Genomic DNA, 20,243 nt, shown 5'->3' with positions numbered 1-20,243 from the left:
AAGAACACCATACCTACTGTGAAGCATGGGGGTGGCAACATCATGCTTTGGGGCTGTTTCTCTGCAAGGGGAACAGGACGACTGATCCGTGTACATGAAAGAATGAATGGGGCCATGTATCGTGAGATTTTGAGTGCAAACCTCCTTCCATCAGCAAGGGCATTGAAGATGAAACGTGGCTGGGTCTTTCAGCATGACAATGATCCCAAACACACCGCCCGGGCAATGAAGGAGTGGCTTCGTAAGAAGCATTTCAAGGTGTTGGAGTGGCCTAGCCAGTCTCCAGATCTCAACCCCATAGAAAACCTTTGGAGGGAGTTGAAAGTCCGTGTTGCCCAGCGACAGCCCCAAAACATCACTGCTCTAGAGGAGATCAGCATGCAGAAATGGGCCAACATACCAGCAACAGTGTGTGACAACCTTGTGAAGACTTACAGAAAACGTTTGACCTCTGTCATTGCCAACAAAGGATATATAACAAAGTATTGAGATTAACTTTTGATATTGACCAAATACTTATTTTCCACCATAATATGCAAATAAATTCTTTCCAAATCATACAATGTGATTGTCTGGATTTGTTTCCACATTTTGTCTCTCATAGTTGAGGTATACCTATGATGAAAATTGCAGGCCTCTCTCATCTTCTTAAGTGGGAGAACTTGCACAATTGGTGGCTGACTAAATACTTTTTTTGCCCCACTGTATGTACAGTATCTCTATGTTAAAGCCCTTTGCAGCCTTTTTTTCCTAATACCTGAGACCTCATATTTTTGAGTCCCTAGAACTTTTTATGCAATATTTTTTTAAATAATATTTATGAGTGTTATTATGAGGGTAACTGTACTTTTAAATGTATTTTTGATGTGTTTTGTGCAATTTTTTATTCAAGCGTAACAGTAAACCAGAGCTCTGAGGTTGCAGCAATCTTTCTAGCGTAAATCTCGATTGTGTTCACACGTTAACATTTACTTTCAACTTGCAATACGAGCGGAATTAACTTGAGCACAAATGGCCTCAAAAACACAATGTCGCTCGCACGCAAATGATAGCTCTCCATTTGTAATCTAGCCCTTAATTGGTACCAACAAATGACTCAATGTTTCAATCTTTAATGGAATATACTGACACAAACTTACTCTTTTGTACTGTATTTTTCTCTCTTCACTTTAATGATTCAGAATGCATTGACTTTAAGAATTAATTTTGTTAAGAAACAATTCTATATGTTGTGTGAAGTGAAACACGCTACTGATTTACATCCATAAAAGTTTTTATGCACTTTTTTAAACTATTCTCACATTTTCCAGAGTTTTGTGTGTGGGGCATAATATCTCTGTTATGAATTAACCATATAATCTCCATATGAATATTAATATTAATGAACATTCTGATGCAAAAATTACATGTACTTCCTGTTTAAACACATGGGTGAAGTCATTCTTGGGAGCTGCAATGAATGAGAGTATTTCTTTATTTTTTGAAGCTATGTTTCTAACCCCTTTGTGGGGGTTAAAGGGATACGAAAACCAATTTTTTTTCTTTAATGATTCAGATAGAGAATGCAATTTTAAACAACTTTCTAATTTACTCCTATTATCAATTTGTCTTCGTTCTCTGGTATCATTTTTTGAAAAAGCAGGAATTTAAGCTTAGCAGCTGCCCCATTTTGGTTCAGAACCCTGGGTAGCGCTTGCTTATTGGTGACTACGAAGAAAAATTGATTAAAGGAGTAAATTAGAAAGTTGTTTAAATTTGCATGTCCAAGCTGAATCATGAAAGAAAAAAATTGGGTTTCATATCCCTTTAAACACAAAGGGGCCGATTTAACAAGGGCCAAATGGCCCTGAATGTAGGAAACAGGAGTTAAGAAGCAGTGTTCTTAAGACCGCTGCTCCTTAACTCGTACGCCTCCTCTGAGGCAGCAGATATCAATCCGCCCGATCGCATACACTCGGGTTGATTGACACCCCCTGATTGGCCGAGAATCTGCAGGGAGCGGCATTGCACAAGCAATGATAAATACCGACAGCGCATGCTGTCTGCATTTATCGATGTGCGGCGGACATTATCCACTATAGCGTATCATGTCCGCTCGCACTTAAATTGACTCCAAAGGCATGAGATTCTATCTTTGTTGTTAACGGCCCTTATCCATTAAATGTCTGTTGATAAAAGTAAAATCTGCATACAGTTTACAAAGCTGTTGGATTTTTGTTTTGCACAGCAGAGGACAGTTGTTTTTGCCTCACAATCAAGTATTTGACCGTCGAACAACAGTAATATACTCATATTTTAAATTGAGCTTATAAATAGCATTCATCTTGTAGTATGCAGCAACTTTTATACAGCCTCTCCTAGGTGTAAAGGGTCAGAATTTGCTTGATGACTAACATTTCAAAATGTTAAACAAAACATTTAAAACACACAACTATCCAATCATTTAATGTAAATAATTAAGAATTATGTTGATTCTACTAATAAAATGTATCTATAAATATGAATATTAAATACTGAAAGATTTTTTATTAAATTAATAACTCAAAATACATAATTTATATAACTGTGTTTAAAACCCACAAATATATATATATATATATATATATATATATATGTATATATATATATATATATATATTGGATGTAAATTAGTTAGTTTATAACATAGTTAATAAATATATATATATATATATATATATATATATATATATGTGTGTGTGTGTGTGTGTGTGTGTGTGTTTCTGTTGTGGTTGAGTCTGCAGAGTCCATCACAGTTACAAGTTAAGCCAGTCTATTGAACCATTTCTCTTGTTAAGTGTATCCAGTCCACGGATCATCCATTACTTATGGAATATATTCTCCTTCCCAACAGGAAGTTGCAAGAGTCCACCCACAGCAAAGCTGCTATATAGCTCCTCCCCTAACTGCCATATTCAGTCATTCTCTTGCAAGCCTCAACATAGATAGGAGGTCGTGAGAGTCTGTGGTGATTTATACTTAGTTTATTCTTCAATCAAAAGTTTGTTATTTTTAAATGGCACCGGAGTGTGCTGTTTTTCTCAGGCAGTATTTGGAAGAAGAATCTGCCTGCGTTTTTCTATGATCTTAGCAGACGTAACTGAGATCCATTTGCTGTTCTCACACATTCTGAGGAGTGAGGTACTTCAGAGGGGGAATGGCGTGCAGGTTTTCCTGCAGATAAGGTATGTGCAGTAAAATATTTTTCTAGGAATGGAATTGACTAAGAAAATACTGCTGATACATAAGTAATGTAAGTAAAGCCTTAAATGCAGCGATAGCGACTGGTATCAGGCTTATTAATGGAGATACATACTTTTATAAAAATGTGTTTTAAAACGTTTGCTGGCATGTTTAATCGTTTTTTAACGTACATTGGTGATAACTCTGTAATGTTGGTATAGCCTTAAATGCAGTAAAAGCGACTGGTATCAGGCTTATTAATAGAGATACATACTCTTGTAAAAATGTGTTTTAAAACGTTTGCTGGCATGTTTAATCGTTTTTAACATATGTTTGGTGATAAAACTTATTGGGGCCTAAGTTTTTTCCACATGGCTGGCTTAAATTTTGCATAGAAACAGTTAACTGAAGCTTTCCACTGTTGTAACATGAGTGGGAGGGGCCTAATTTAGCGCTTTTTTGCGCATTTAAAATTACAAAATGAATTATCCAGATTCCCTCAGCAGTCCCATGAATACTACAGGACATTTCTAAAGGGCTAAAAAGATTTCCAAAATCGTTTATAGGGAAGGTAATCCACAGCTCTGCTGTGGCAGTTTTGTTGTGTCTGTTTTTTAAAAACGTCTATGTCGTTTTTTTGATCTGTTTTTTGCATTAAGGGGTTAATCATCCATTTGCAAGTGGGTGCAATGCTCTGTTACCTTATTACATGTACTGTAAAAATTTCGTTTGTTTTACTGCCTTTTTTCACTGTTTTTCAAATTTTGACAAAATTTGTTTCTCTTAAAGGCACAGTAACGTTTTATATATTTGCTTGTTAACTTGATTTAAAGTGTTTTCCAAGCTTATTAGTCTCATTATTAGTCTGTTCTAACATGTCTGACATAGAGGAAGCTCTGTGTTCATTATGTTTTAAAGCCATGGTGGAACCCCAGCTTAGAATGTGTACCAGATGTACTGATTTCATGTTAAACAATAAAGATCATTTTTTGTCTTTAAAAACATTATCACCAGAGGATTCTGTCGTGGGGGTAGTTATGCCGACTAACTCTCCCCACGTGTCAGACCTTTTGACTCCCGCTTTAGGGACTCACGCTCAAATGGCGCCAAGTACATCAAGGGCACCCATAGCGTTTATTTTACCAGGGGATTCTGTCGAGGGGAAAGTTATGCCGATTATCTCTCCCCACGTGTCAGACCCTTCGACTCCCGCTTCAGGGACTCACGCTCAAATGGCGCCAAGTACATCAAGGGCGTCCATAGCGTTTATTTTACAAGACATGGCAAAGGTGGTGAATAATACTCTGGCAGCAGTATTAGTCAGACTACCTGAAATTAAAGGAAAGCAGATAGCTCTGGGGGTAGATACAGAGCATACAGACGCTTTAAGAACCATGTATGATACTACCTCACAATATGCTTAGTCTGTGGGTGATTTTTTTGACTCAGGGAAGATGATTTAACCTGATTCTGATATTTCTACATTTAAAATTTATGCTTGAGAACCTCCACTTGTTGCTCAGGGAGGCTTTGGCTGCTCTGAATGAATGTGTACAATTGCAGGGCCAGAGAAATTGTGTAGACTGGATAAATAATATGCAGTGCCGGTGTGTACTGATGTTTTTCCAATACCTAAAGAGGTTTACTAAAAAAAATTTTTTTTAATAAGGAATGGGATAGACCAGGTGTGCCGTTCTCTTCCCCTCCTATTTTTTAGAAGAATGTTTTCTAATAGTTACCACCACACGGGACTTCTGGCAGACAGTTCCTAAGGTGGAGAGAAGAGTTTCTACTCTAGCTAAGCGTGCCACTACCTCTGGCGAGGACAGTTGTGCTTTTTAGATCCAATGGATAAAAAATGTTTATTCAACAGGGTTTTATCCTGCAGCCCCTTGCATACATTGCTTCTGTCACTGCTGCTGCGGCGTTCTGGGTTGAGTCTCTTGATGAGGCTTTACAGTTAGCGACTCCATTGGATGAATATATTTGACAAGCTTATGCTAGCCAATTCCTTTGTTTTCTGATGCCTTTGTTCATTTGACTAGACTAACGGCTAAGAATTCTGTTTTTTACTATACTGGCGCACAGAGCGCTATGGCTTATATCATGGTCAGCTGTCGTGACTTTAATAAATAAGCTACTTAACTTCCCTTCAAGGGGCAGACCCTATTCGGGCCTGGTGTGAAGGAGATTATTGCTTATATCACTGGAGGAAAAGGTCATGCCCTTCCTCAGGATAGGAATCAAGGGCCAAAAAAGGTCTAATTTTCGTGCCTTTTAAAACTTCAGGGCAGGTGTGGCATCCACTTCCTCTAAGGCAAAACAAGAGGGAATTTTTGCTCAGTCCAAGGCGGTCTGGAGACAATTGGACCTGGAACAAAGATAAGCAGGCCAAGGAGCCTGCTGCTGCCTCTAAGGCAGCATGAAGGAACGGACCCCTATCCGGTAACGGATCCTATAGGGGGCAGACTTTCATTCTTCGCCCGGGCATGGGCAAGAGATGCCCAGGATCCCTAGGCATTGGAATTTATATCCCAGAGATATCTTCTGGATTTCAAAGATTCCCCCCCCCCCCAAAAAAGGGGAGATTTCGCCTTTCACAATTATCTGCAAACCAGATAAAGAAGGAGGCATTCTTACATTGTGTACGAGATCCATCCAGTTCCAAGAGAGGAACAGGGACAGAGTTTTTACTCAAATCTGTTTGTGGTTCCCAAGGTGAGGGAACCTTCAGACCTATTTTGGATCTAAAGATCTTAAACAAATTCCTCAGAATTCCGTCATTTAAGATGGAAACTATTCGTACCATCTTAACTATGATCCAGGAGAGTCAATAGAGGACTACAATGGATTTGAAGGATGCTTATCCTCACATTGTGATGCATAAAGATCACCTTTGTTTTTCAGGTTTGCCTTTCTAGACAGGCATTACCAGTTTGTAGCTCTTTCCTTTGGGATATCTACAGCCCCAAGAATCTTTATGGAGGTTCTGGGGTCGCTTTGGCGGTCCTTAGGCCGCGGGGCATAGAAGTGGCCCCTTAGTTAGACGACATCCTGATACAGGCGTCAAACATCCAAATTGCCAAGTCTCATACGGACGTAGTACTGGCATTTCTGAGATCACATGGGTGGAAAGTGAACAAGGAAAGAGTTCTCTATCCCCAATCTCAAGGGTTTCCCTCCTAGGGACTCTGATAGATTCTGTAGAAATGAAAATTTACCTGACGGAGTCCAGGTTGTCAAAGTTTCTAAATTTCTGCCGTGTTTTTCATCCCATCCGCGCCCTTCGGTGGCTCAGTACATGAATGAAATCGGCTTAATAGGTAGCGGCAAGGGACATAGTACCGTTTGCACGTCTACATTTCAGACCGCTGCAACTATGCATGCTCAGTCAGAGGAACGGGGATTACACAGATTTGTCCCCCTGTTGAACCTGGACCAAGAGACCAGAGATTCTCTTCTCTGGTGACTATGTCGGGTCCATCTGTCCAAGGGTATGACCTTCCGCAGGTCAGATGGGACAATTGTTACAATGGATGCCAGCCTTTTAGGTTGGGATGCAGTCTGGAACTCCCTGAAGGCTCAGGGATAGTGGACTTAGGAGGAGACCCTCCTTCTAATAAATATTCTGGGAGTGATATTCCATGCTCTTCAGACTTGGCCTCAGTTAGCAACTCTGAGGTACATCATACTCAGTCGGACAATATACACGACTGTGGCTTACATCAGCCATCAAGGGGGAACAGAAGTTCCCTAGTGATGTTAGAAGTCTTACAATAATTCACTGGACAGAGACTCACTCTTGTCTATCAGCTATCCATATCCCAGGTGTTGAGAACTGGGAGGTGGATTTTCTAAGTCGTCAGACTTTTCTTCCGGGGGAGTGGGATTTCCTTCGGAGGTCAAGACCAAGCAGGAGAGGGCTTTGGTGTTTTTGACAGCGCCTGCATAGCCACGCAGGATCTGGTATGCAGATCTGGTGGACATGTCATCCTTTCCATCACGGTCTCTGCTTCTGAGACAGGTCCCTCTACCTCAGGGTCCTTTCAACCATCTAAATAGAATCAATCTGAGATGGACTGCCTGGAGACTGAACGCTTGATGTTATCAAAGCATGGCTTCTCCGAGTCAGTCATTGATACCTTAATACAGACATGAAAGCCTGTCTCTAGGAAAATTGAACATAGATATGGTGTAAATATCTGATTGTTATGAATCCAAGGGTTACTGATGGAGTAAAGCCTGGATTCCCAGGATATTATCTTTTCTCCAAGATGTTTTTGAGAAAAGGGTTGTCAGCTAATTCCTTAAAAGGGACAGATTTTTACTCTGTCTATTTTTTTGCACCAGCGTCTGGCAGGTATTCTAGACGTTCAGACATTTGGTCAGGTTTTGGTTAGATCCAAGCCTGTGTTTAAAACTGTTGCTCCACCATGGAGCTTAAACCTGGTTCTTAAGGCTCTTCAAGAAGTTCCGTTTGAACCTTTTTTGTTCCATAGATATCAATCTTTATCTTGGAAAGTTCCTTTTGGGTAGCTATTTCCTCGACTCGTAGAGTCTCCAAGTTATCTGTGTTACAATGTGATTCTCCTTATCTGGTCCTTCGTACGGATAAGGTAGTCCTCCGTACCAACCTGGGTTTTTTCCTAAGGTGGTATCTAACAAGAACATCACTCAAGAGATAGTTGTTCCATGCTTGTATCCTAATCCTTCCTCAAAGAAGGAACGTCTATTACACAATATTGGACGTGGTTTGTGCTTTAAAGTTTTACTTACAAGCTACTACAGTTTTCATCAAACGTTCACCTTGTTTGTTGTCTATTCTGGACAGAGGAGAGGTCAAAAGACTTCAGCAGCCTCTCTGTCTTTTTGGTTAAAAAGCATAATTCATTTAGCTTATGAGACTGCTGGACAGCAGCCTCCTGAAGGGATTGCAGCTCATTCTACTAGAGCTGTGGTTTTCACTTGGGCCTTTTTTAAATGTGGCTTCTGTTGAACAGATTTACAAGACAGAGTCTTGGTCTGCGCTTCATACTTTTTCAAATTTAACAAATTTGATACCTTGCTTTTTCGGAGGCTATTTTTGGGAGAAAGGTTTTTTTTACAGGCAGTGGTAACTTCCGTTTAAGTACCTGCCTTGTCCCTCCCATCATCCGTGTACTTTAGCTTTGGTATTGGTATTCCATAAGTAATGGATGATCCGTGGACTGGATACACTTAACAAGAGAAAACATAATTTATGCTTACCTGATAAATTTATTTCTCTTGTAGTGTATCCAGTCCACGGCCCGCCCTGTCACTTTAAGGCAGGTAATTTTTTCATTTGAACTACAGTCACCACTGCACCCTATGGTTTTTCCTTTCTCTGCATGTTTTCGGTCGAATGACTGAATATGGCAGTTAGGGGAGGAGCTATATAGCAGCTTTGCTGTGGGTGGACTCTTGCAACTTCCTGTTGGGAAGGAGAATATATTCCATAAGTAATGGATGATCCGTGGACTGGATATACTACAAGAGAAATAAATTTATCAGGTAAGCATAAATTATGTTTTTGTTAAAGTTTCTAAGCAACATACTATAATGCATTTATTTTCTTCTACAAATTCCTACATTCTTAGAAATGAAATCAAAACATGGTCAAGGGTTACACTTAAAGGGACGGTGTACTGTACATTTTTTCCCTCTTTAATTTGTTCACAATTATCCATTTTACCTATTGGAGTGTTTTAAATTGTTTACTAGCAGGTGCTTTACCTTTATTTTGTCACTTAAAATAGCTGCATTCCCACTTATACTGAACTTTTCAAAACCTAAGTCATAGTAAATGTTAGCATTTATGAAACACAAACCTGTATCTATGGAATAAATTAAATGGACCTTATTTCTTAATTTGTGAACATTCATGAAGTGAATGTGTGTGAAAACATTCCTTTATTTTGTTCATTATTTTACTAAAATAACCCCTATCGGCCACTCACCCACCCACTGTTAAATTGATTTTTTTTCATGAGGGTACATTTCCACCTCTTATCCAATAGTGGTGCTAGCCATACGGCAGTAAGCAAATTTGCTTATTTCTTGTGATGCTCTTTGTTGAAGAGATATCTAGGTAGGTGTCTGGAGCACTACATGGAAATAAGTAGTGTTGCCATCAAATGCTCTTGCAAATGGATAACATTCTTGCAAAAATGCTGCCATATAGTGCTCAAGACATGGACACTCCGGAAATTCCATCCCTGCAATTCAACAAAATATATCAAGAAGATGGAAGAAAATTTGATAATAGAAGTAAATTGGAAAGTTGTTTAAAATTCCACGTTTTGAATCTTGAAAGGAAAGTGTTGGGTTTAATATCCCTTTAAGTGCTGGCTATAGAAAAGCTGTGTCAACAGAAGAAATTACATTCCCAGCGAGGGGTAGAAGAAATAAGTAATACAATTTTAATCTTCAACTTTTCTCTCTAAATATTGAGCTTTGGTATACATACAGAGATAAGATGTGAAAGCATTTGTGTGTATAGAAAGTTATAAGCTAAGGAGCTGAGATTTCGTTGCAAGCTCAGCCCATTGTAATGGGTTGTGTTTTTAAAAAACAAAATCGGCTATTTCATATACACAAAATAACCTAAAAAACAATTGCTCATACATTTTATACTCTGCAGCTGATCTAGCAAGTTGCTAGAAACAAATTAAAGGAAAACCAAATTTACAGTGCACTGTCCCTTTAACACATTTTTGGTACAAGTGGAATGAGAAATTATGTTATGTGAACTATGAAAGAACAAATTTGGGTTTTATGTCTCTTTAACCTTTCAGTTAAAATAGTCATTTATATTGTAATATATCAGAAAAAATGTCACTCGACTGACTGAATAATTAGTTTTGTGGAAGATCTCTCCTTTTAACTCAAGAAGCAGCAAGCAGTGCATTTTCATATGAAGCAGTACACAAGATTATCTTTTTGTACAGAGAAGAAAAAAACATTTTTGTAGCTACTTTAGTAGAGAGAAAAAAATAACCAGTGTGTTTTAATTTCTGTATCTCATCTGAGTAGTATCTTCTGCTTTTTATGCTTTTCATTTTTCTTTTTTCTGCTAATACATCTTTTTCCTTTCTTTCCCCCTTTTTCTGTGTGCTTGCCCCCCTCTTTTCTCTCTTTCTCCCCTCATTTCATCTCTGCCTTTGTTGACATTTTCTCTCATGTTGAGTCATCCTGTTGAATGTTTTCCTTCTGCTGCTTTCTCCTCCCATTTTTTGTTTTGTTTTGTCTACCATCTTCAACCCATTTTTCACTTCTGCCCTACTGAATGTGGACCTTACTCTCCTCTTCTCATGCTCTCTTTCTCTCTATGGGATCACCTGTAGATCCGGATAAACAGAGAAGTGAGTATCAAACCGGTGCCCCTATTCTTCACCTCTCTTCATGAAGAGGTACCATATTGCCCTTGGAATGATGCTATAAAAAGGAGACATTAGGTCAGCCAATCAACATGCTCTATTTACAAGAATTTCCAGTTGATTGGCTGATGCCTGTGTCTTTTATACTTTGGCCCTTCCTTCCACTTTATTAATCATGGAATATTCAGTTCATCCATAATTTATGACAGTGATAGTGTCTTACCTACTTCTTTTCTCTTACATCTTTTCACTCCTTTTTCTCTTACTTGCATATGCCTCCTCTTCTCCAGCTTGTATACACATTTATATCAGTTATATATTATATTTCATAGAACTTAAGTGTTTTTCTCCCTCTTTTTCTTTTTTTAGGGTTACCACCGATCAAACCATTTCATTGCTACACAAGGTAAGCAAAGTAAATTAATGACAGTGACCTGTAGGATACAAGGTCAATGTTTAATAAGTCACCAAATAACACCCATTGGTGATGGTGGAGTTAGACTTTTAGAGCCTACTGCATATATACATTTTTTACATTTTAATTGTTCTTTTGCTTTAAGTATTTATGTTGGGTTTTGGCACATATTGTGCTTCAGCATGCTCACTCTGTCTATAGGTGGTCCCTGAGCCAATCTGTAATGGGTTAGCCTGTGTGTGGCCCTATCTGATGCATGAGTGCAGACTCTGAAGCAACTCACTGTGCAGAGGAAGATAAACTATGTTTAATATGAACTTTACATGGGTAATATTTTACGCGGACAGTCTCCGCTTTGTGATTATAATGTTGCCAGTGAGGTTCCACATCTTTTTAGACAATGAAATCTGATTTCAAGGTTCAGCAATGAAATCGAGAATAGAGGCAGAAATCTGAAATATGTGTGAAATAACAAGAGTGTCTTAATGATCTGTTAGATGTAAAGGACCATCAGTATCTGGTGTTGAAGATAATAAAGCAGAACTCTTTCTCCACAAAAGAATTCATGTGTAGCAAGTCTAGTCCAGAATGTAAATCTATACCATACTTTGCTTTTTCAGGAAAATCACTTCTGCCATTTCCAGCTGACCGAGTACAGTAGCTGCAGAGGCAATGGATTTAAATAAAGATTCATGAATCTGCACAAAACAGTCAGCTCTGAAACAATTCCAAAATTATTAGGGATTCTTTCCATCGACCCATTGTACTATAGTCATTTCTTTTTATTTTTTTTTAACTAATTGGCAAATTCTATTCATTTTCTTTTTATATTTGAACACATTCACAAATTTGTGGACAATTTTAATATAAATCTAAGAATCGTGTTTTAAACCTAGTTTAGTTTACTGTTCGGCTTTACCATGTTAAATGCACATAATACTCATATGCTAAATCACTTGAAAGTGATGCAGTAGAACTGTAAAAAGCTGACAGGAAAATATCACCCGAGCATCTCTATGTAAAAAAGGTATAAGAAGATAAAGATATTTTCCCTTAAAATGTCTTCAGCTCACCAGTGCTGTGTAAATGGTTATACTTCAGCTGCTGTCCAGCTGCACATTGGAAAAAACAAAAATAATAGCTAATCAGCATCAGCAGTGATGAGGTGATGCTTTGCTGTATCTTATGAGATTTCATAGAACTTACTTAAACTGAAGTTTAAGTTTTTATAGTTTGCAAGTAATCGCCAACTTAAAAAAAAATTTTTAAAAAAAATTTAATGTTGAAGATATATAAATTGATATCTTCTTACGGGTGCTATGTCTGACTCCTCCCAGAGATTAAATGCTTCTTTTCTTGTGTGTTGACATATAGAACGGTCCCACCCGCTTTCTACTTCAGCCCAGAGCGCATTCACAAGGCTTTGTGAAATAGCGCATGCGACAATCGACGATTTCAATGTATTATGCGCACGCGAGATTCTGGTTCTTATGGGGGATTCCTGGATCTCTCCAATATGCATGCACTAATTGTGAGCGTGCGTCGGTGCAGAGAACAATCGTGTATGCGCACAGGATAAAGTAGGCGGGTGACGTGTACTGATGGCCACCTAACGGCCAGAATTTCAGTTGGCTGATGCAGAAACATGATCAGCAGGAAAAAACAAACAAACAACTGGTTGCATTAGTGTACACTCGAAAATGGATAAATATTGGATATAACTTTGTTTTTACATAGATTGATGACGATTCATGAATGAAAGTACTATTTAATTTAGTTGATTTATGATATCCTGGATCTTGATAATGGTAACTTTACCTTCACTTTAAACTGAATTGGAAAATAACATGACTGTGCCTGTACATGACAGATCCAGACTCCCTTGCAAGTTCTGGGACAAGCATCCTGACTGGCTGCTTAAAGTCTCTTTACATTGGAGTGTGAATACTTTGGAAATCTGAGATAAAATATCTTCCTTTTTTACATAGAGATGTTCAGGTAATATTTTCTAGTCAGCTTTTTACAGCTATGCTGAATCACTTTCATGTGCTTCACCATTTGAATATCATGTCCCTTTAATACTCTTCATGTATCAGTATTTGCTTTAGTGTGTTTATCAAATCAACTATTCCAATTTACTTCTATTATTAATGTTGTTTCATTCCCATGGTAATCTTTGTTGAAGATGTATAAAATTTTTGTAACACTGCTGCCATATAGTGCTCCAGACACGTGTACGCTCCTGAGCTTACTCCCTGATTTTTAAAAAAAATACCAAGATAACAAAGAAAAAGTGATAATAGAAATTAATTAGAAAGTTAATTAAAATTGCATGCTCTATCTGAATCATGAAAAATAAAAATTGGGTTTAGTGTTCTTTCAACCCCTTAGTGACCAGACCATTTTTAAATTTTCGTACCCTTAAGGACCAGGGCTATTCTTACATTTTTGTGGTGTTTGTGTTTAGCTGTAATTTTCCTCTTACTCATTTACTGTACCCACGCATATTATATACCTTTTTTTCTCGCCATTAAATGGACTTTCTAAAGATACCATTATTTTCATCATCCTATAATATAAAAGGCCAAGTGTGTTTGTCCGAAGCTGTCATGCGCAGTAGAGACTGCGTGAGGACAAACACACCTGGCCTTCAACAGACTAACCTGCAGTGGCATCTGGGGCCAACCGGGCATGACAGGGGGTGGGGCCGGCATGACGCAGATGGGACCGGGTGTGATGTGGGTGGGGCCGTGCGGCCGTGAAAGAGAGAGCTCAAATGAGAGGGATAGAGAGAGAGCAAAAGAGGGGGGATAGAGAGAGCAAAAGAGAGGGAGAGAGACAGCAAAAGAGAGGGGGGAGGGAGAGCAAAAGAGGGGAGATAGAGAGAGCAAAAGGGAGGGAGAGAGAGAGAGCAAAAGAGAGGGAGCCAGAGAGAGCAAAAGAGAGGGAGACAGAGAGAGCTAAAGAGAGGGAGAGAGAGAGAGCAAAAGAGAGGGGGGAGATAGAGCAAAAGAGAGGGGGGGAAAGATAGGGGGAGAGAGAGAGCAAAAGAGAGGGAGAGAGAGAGCAAAAGAGAGGGGGAGAGAGAGCAAAAGAGAGGGGGGGAGAGAGAGAGCAAAAGAAAGGGGAGAAAGAGAGCAAGAGAGGGGGAGAGAGACAGCGCAAAAGAGAGGGGGAAAGAGACAGCAAAAGAGAGGGAGAGAGACAACAAAAGAGGGGGGAAAGATAGGGGGAGGAAGAGAGCAAAAGAGAGGGGGAGAGTGAGAGAGCGCAAAAGAGAGGGGGGAAAGAGAGAGAGCGCAAAAGAGAGGGGGGGGGGAGAGAGAGCAAAAGAGAGGGGGAGAGAGAGCAAAAGATAGGGGAGAGACAGCAAAAGAGAGAGGGGAGAGAGCAAAAAAAAAGGGGGGAGAGAGTAAGAGAGGGGGAGTGAGAGCAAAAGAGAGGGGGGGAGAGAGGAAAAGAGAGGGGGAGAGAGCAAAAGAGAGGGGGAGAGACAGCAAAAGAAAGGGGGAGAGAGACAGCAAAAGAGGGGGGATAGAGAGAGCAAAAGAGGGGGAGAGAGACGGCCAAAGAGAGGGAGAGAGACAGCAAAAGAGAGGGGGAGAGAGCAAAAGAAAGGGGAGAGAGAGAGCAAAAGAGAGGGGGGAGATAGAGAGCAAAATAGAGAGGGGGGGAGAGAGAGCTAAATAGAGGGGTAATAGAGAGAGAGCAAGGGGTGGAACCGCTGTACTGCAAAAAGGGCTTTAGGACTAGTATCATATATTTTTATATAAAAAATGATAAAATATGATGAAAAAATGTAAAAAATTTACTTTTTCTAACTTTGACCCCCAAAATCTGTTACACATCTACAACCACCAAAAACTCCTATACTAAATAGTTTCTAAATTTTGTTCTGAGTTTAGAAATACCCAATGTTAACACGTTCTTTGCTTCTTTTTTTTTTGCAAGTTATAGGGCAATAAGTACAAGTAGCACTTTGCTATTTCAAAACCATTTTATTTTTCTTCAAACTTAGATATCAGTGTTACAATGTAACTATGGCTGTCAGGAATCCCTGAATAACCATTCACATGTATATATATATATATATATATATATATATATATATTTTTTTTTTTTTTAGTTGACAACCCAAAGTATTGATCTAGGCCCACTCTTGTATATTTCATGTCACCATTTCACCGCCAAATACGATCAAATTAAAAAAAATGTTAACTTTTTACTAACTTTTTCTCACTGAAATTATGGCACAAATTATTGTAAATCCTTCTCTGGGGTCCCCTTTGTTCAGAAATAGCAGACATATATGGCTTTGGCATTGCTTTTTGGTAATTAGAAGGCTGCTAAATGCCACTGCGCACCATAAATGTATTATGCCCAGCAGTGAGGGGGTTAATTAGGGAGCTTGTAGGGTTAATTTTAGCTGTAGTGTAGTAGACAACCCAAAGTATTGATCTAGGCCCATTTTGGTATATTTCATGCCACCATTTCACCGCCAAATGCGATCAAATAAAAAAATTTGTTCACTTTTTCACAAACTTTAGGTTCCTCACAGAAATTATTTACCAACAGTTTATGCAATTATGGCACAAATGGTTGTAAATGCTTCTCTGGGATCCCCTTTGTTCAGAAATAGCAGACATATATGACTTTGGCGTTGCTTTTTGGTAATTAGAAGGTCGCTAAATGCCGCTGTGCACCACACTTGTATTATGCCTAGCTGTTAAGGGGTTAATTAGGTAGCATGTAGGGTTAATTTTAGCTTTAGTGTAGAGATCAGCCTCCCATCTGACACATCCCACCCCCTGATCCCTCCCTAACCCCCCTCAAACAGCTCTCTTCCCTTTTCCACCTCACAATTGTCACCTCCATCTTAAGTACTAGCAGAAAGTCTGCCAGTACTAAAATAAAATAAAACAACTTTTTTTTTTTTTTAATATATTGATTCTGCAGTGCTGGATCCCCCCTTAGCCCCCAACCTCCCTGATCCCCCCCTCATACAGCTCTCTAACCCTCCCCCCTCTACCTATTTGCCGCCATCTTGGGTACTGGCAGCTGTCTGCCAGTACAGAGTTTGCCCCCCAAAAATGCTTTTTATTTATTTTTTTAAAACTTTTCTGTAGTATAGCTGCCCCCCTCAATACCCTATCTCCCTCCCCCTCCCAGATCCCTTGCCCAACATTTAATTCCCACCTCCTTCTCCATCCTTCACAATTTAAATCACAAATGTGGCTTTGCTGCTTCCTAGCAAGCAAAATAGCTCTTGCGTGTAATGTTAAATTCCACCTGGGAATTCTGTGCGGCGGACAGGGGATCATATGTATGCTCCTGTCCGCCGTAGCTTGATAAATATATTTCCTATTTAACATATCGCTTGCTTTAGCAAGACAAAGGAAGAAGTAATTATGAGGAAATATTTAATTATGTGTAGTACAAAAATAAGTTGCAATATACCTTCAATATTTGCATATGCAAAAAGAGAGAAGCCCTCCAACCAGAGAATAAACAATAGTGTAGTAGCTTGTTCTATGGCTAGTTACTACACCAGGGGCAGCTTCTTTTTGCTCAGCCTGTGTTTTTAACAGAGAAGGACTTTCCTGCTGTATATTAGCCTGGTCTTAACTAAATAGTACAGTCCAGCCATGATATACAATACATTCCCTTTCTGAATTAGAGACATGACTAGTGTGGGTCTTGTAAGTGAAGCCATATCTATCTTGGCACATTGGACAACAGGTTCACGTCTGGATTGCCGACATCACCCCTAGGGGAGACTGTTCCTTAACAGCATAATCTGCATACACAGGAAGAGAGAAGAGCTTAACCAAGGAGCAAGAAATAGCTTGTTCTATGGCTGGTTACCACCCCAAAAGCAGCCTCTTTTTGCCCAACATGTGACTTTCACATTCTGGGCAATGAAGAGTAATCTCCTGGGGTGGTAACCAGCCATAGAACAAGCTATTACACTGTTGTTTGTTTCCTGGTTTGAGCGCTGCTCTCTTCATATGTATACCTTCATTATTTATGTCAGCCGTAAAGGATCAGCCCAGGATTCAACCCAACTGCTAGCATGAAAAGTAAAACACACGCTAGCACACTGAGAAATATCCAGGACGTGACCCACTCAGGATTGATGAAAGCAAATGTCCCTTTAAGAAGATTAATTAACAAACTCAGTGAAATTCCTTTTAGCAGGTGATAAGTAAATGTCCCTTTAAGCAGGTTAGCAAACAAACAGAGCGATATTCCTTTTAGCAGGTTTGGATAAGAAAATGTCCCTTTAAGCAGGTTAGCAAACAAACAGAGAGGTATTCCTTTTAGCAGGTTTGGATAAAGCAAATGTCCCTTTAAGCAGGTTAGCAAACAAACAGAGAGGTATTCCTTTTAGCAGGTTTGGATAAAGCAAATGTCCCTTTAAGCAGGTTAGCAAACAAACAGAGAGGTATTCCTTTTAGCAGGTTTGGATAAAGCAAATGTCCCTTTAAGCAGGTTAGCAAACAAACAGAGAGGTATTCCTTTTAGCAGGTTTGGATAAAGCAAATGTCCCTTTAAGCAGGTTAGCAAACAAACAGAGAGGTCTTCCTCTTAGCAGATTTGAATAAAGCAAATGTCCCTTTAAGCAGGTTAGCAAACAAACAGTGAGGTATTCCTTTTAGCAGATTTGAATAAAGCAAATGTCCCTTTAAGCAGGTTAGCAAACAAACAGATAGATATTCCTCTTAGCAGATTTGAATAAAGCAAATGTCCCTTTAAGCAGGTTAGCAAACAAACAGTGAGGTATTCCTTTTAGCATATTTGAATAAGGCAAATGTCCCTTTAAGCAGGTTAGCAAACAAACAGAGAGGTATTCCTTTTAGCAGATTTGATAAAGCAGATGTCCCCTTAAGCAGGTTAGCAAACAAACAGAGTGGAATTCCTTTTAGCAGGTTAGAAAACATACAGAGAGGTATTCAGGCAAGGAAAGTCTGGCAGGGAAGGAAAAGACATCTGTACTTTACTCACTCAGGTCCGGTCCGGCATGAAGAGAGAGAACAAACGGGCCCCGAGTAAGATCTCCCGCCGAGATTTGAAGGCAGGGAGACTCTGACGTCAGGAGGAGTGCCAGATACCGCGTCACGTTGCTAGGCAACGTGACGTGAGACAGGAGATCCGTGAGCCGCGGCGACACAGCAATGAGCGGATCTGATACATGACAATTTATTTTGCCCATGTTTTTGCAATTCCCATGTGAATTGGAAATCCATACCCCAGACTTCAGAAGTCTAACCCTGTTACATTTTGCATTGTGATTGGTTGATTACTATAGTAGCTAATATATTTTTGTTCCTAACTGATCTCAATAGAGAAGGAAAATAGGTTTTTGTGAACAAAATGATGGATGACATTTATTTTGTATGCAAACCCTTTTACAATAGGGATAGTATGGGTAGTATTAGAAAACTATACTTCCCTATCAGTGCCACAATCTCTCTTGATATTTGGCTTTTTTGACAACCTTTCTTAGCACCAACAGTTGTTACGGTATACAACACTTGTGTTATGTTTGTTTATTTACACATATGCTTTATTTCATATTTATTGTATGTAAACTTTAAAGTGAAAGTCAATCCTAGCGTTTGTGAAACGATAGGATTTACCATTGGAACAAATATAGGGAATTTTCATTCATGAAGTATAAATACTTCATGCGGAAAGCTCCTTTATTTGTTTCAAGCGTTTGCCGCACTGAGCTGCTCAGGCAGCCCACGGCAGAACGCTGTTTTGATAAGAGGTGACATTTCCATCTTTTAGCAAATAGCGTGGGGAAATCTGCGTATTTCCCGCACGGCTATTGGCTAAGATGTGAAAATGTCACCTCTCAAGCAAAACAGCGTTCTGCCGTGGGCTGCCTGAGCATGAGTGAAAGTCCCCTTTATTTGTTGTAATGGTCAATCCTAGCGTTTCACAAACGCTAGGATTGACTTTCACTTTAAGTTAGAGCCAGGGCAATTCTAATGGTTAGGTGACCATTAAAGACATTGGCATATTGATGTTTCCATCCCTCCAAGATTGTTGGAGGTTGATAATCCTTCATGTGATATCACCTTGAAATTGAAGCGTTTATCAGTAATTTTTTTCTGGCTTCTCAGCTTTATGTATTTGTCCAACTATGTTTTATGCAGGTCCCAAACAGGACATGATCTATGATTTTTGGAGAATGGTTTGGCAGGAGCACTGTTCCAGTATTGTGATGATCACTAAACTGGTGGAAGTTGGGAGGGTAAGTTGCAAATGAGACAGATGTATACAGCAATAGGTGAGGGTTATACACAGGAAAAATTATATTTCATGAAATTGAAGGGTGTATCTTAGATCAGGAGGGGTTATAGGAAGAGGCTCTGTGCTGAATAAGATATAGATATAGGTTTTATTGTAAGATAAGAGGAGTTAAAGGGAAAATGTTCCATGTAGGCATATTTATATAGCATGTGTATGCAGGAATTATATAAAGAGATTGTAGGAAATATAGAGAGAGGTTATATGGATAGAATGAGTTATATGGAGAGGTTATGTAGAGAGAGAGGATGAGGTTGTATGGAAATATTGCATGGGATATGTTATACGGTATTACTGGAGTTGAAAAAGATTATATAGAGACACAGGAAGAGGATACAGGAATAGATGTGGAAAGATTAGCGGGATAAGAGTAGAACGAGAATATATGGGGTGAGTTGTAGTGGAAGTCATATGGAGATATTATATAGAGAGGTAGGAGGTACAGTGAGTCATTATGTAAAGTGATGATATACTAATGTTCCCCCTGCATGCTTAGCGTTTTTAGCAGCATCCCTCTGTTGCTTTGATAGATAATTAAGAACAATGTTCCTTACATCTGATCATTTTTTCGAAATGTGTGTTTTCTCATAAATCTCAATTATCAGTAACGATTTTGTGTGGCCTTTGCTCGTCTCATTTTCCCTACTCATTAAGGTCTTCCCTCAGCACCCCTCTCAAACACTGCTGATGTAAATTTGATGTAATTGCTTTAGTCTGTCTTATTGTGTCTAACCATCAGTTTTCAGTACGAGAACAAATCATTTTTCTATATGTCCTTCCTATGTTATACTGTTGGGAGTGTTGAGATAAATAACATTTCTGGAAATATTGACGCAATCGGGCCAAAGAGGCACCATCCCTTTTTTTTTAAATTTTAATTAAAAATGGAAATGAAAAATGCTTGATAGATG

General features: G+C 39.1%; 1 protein-coding gene across 2 annotated transcripts in view; it reads left to right on the top strand.

Annotated features, from left to right (window-relative positions):
* The window catches only part of PTPRU (protein tyrosine phosphatase receptor type U), a 264,849-nt gene that overhangs the window by 207,520 nt on the left and 37,086 nt on the right, over nucleotides 1-20,243 (top strand). Inside the window, exons 19-21 of one of the 2 annotated variants that reach the window (XM_053707078.1) lie at nucleotides 10,566-10,583; nucleotides 10,968-11,004; nucleotides 19,179-19,276. In XM_053707078.1, coding sequence (XP_053563053.1) covers nucleotides 10,566-10,583; nucleotides 10,968-11,004; nucleotides 19,179-19,276 — 153 coding nt within the window. The remainder of the gene's footprint in view (nucleotides 1-10,565; nucleotides 10,584-10,967; nucleotides 11,005-19,178; nucleotides 19,277-20,243) is intronic. The other variant, XM_053707080.1, reaches the window with a different exon arrangement.

This window comes from Bombina bombina, chromosome 3 (genome assembly GCF_027579735.1).
Source record: "Bombina bombina isolate aBomBom1 chromosome 3, aBomBom1.pri, whole genome shotgun sequence".
Classification (NCBI taxonomy): Eukaryota; Metazoa; Chordata; class Amphibia; order Anura; family Bombinatoridae; genus Bombina; species Bombina bombina.
The sequence above is the reverse complement of the archived record's forward strand: the minus strand, read 5'-3'. Positions and strand labels throughout refer to the sequence as shown.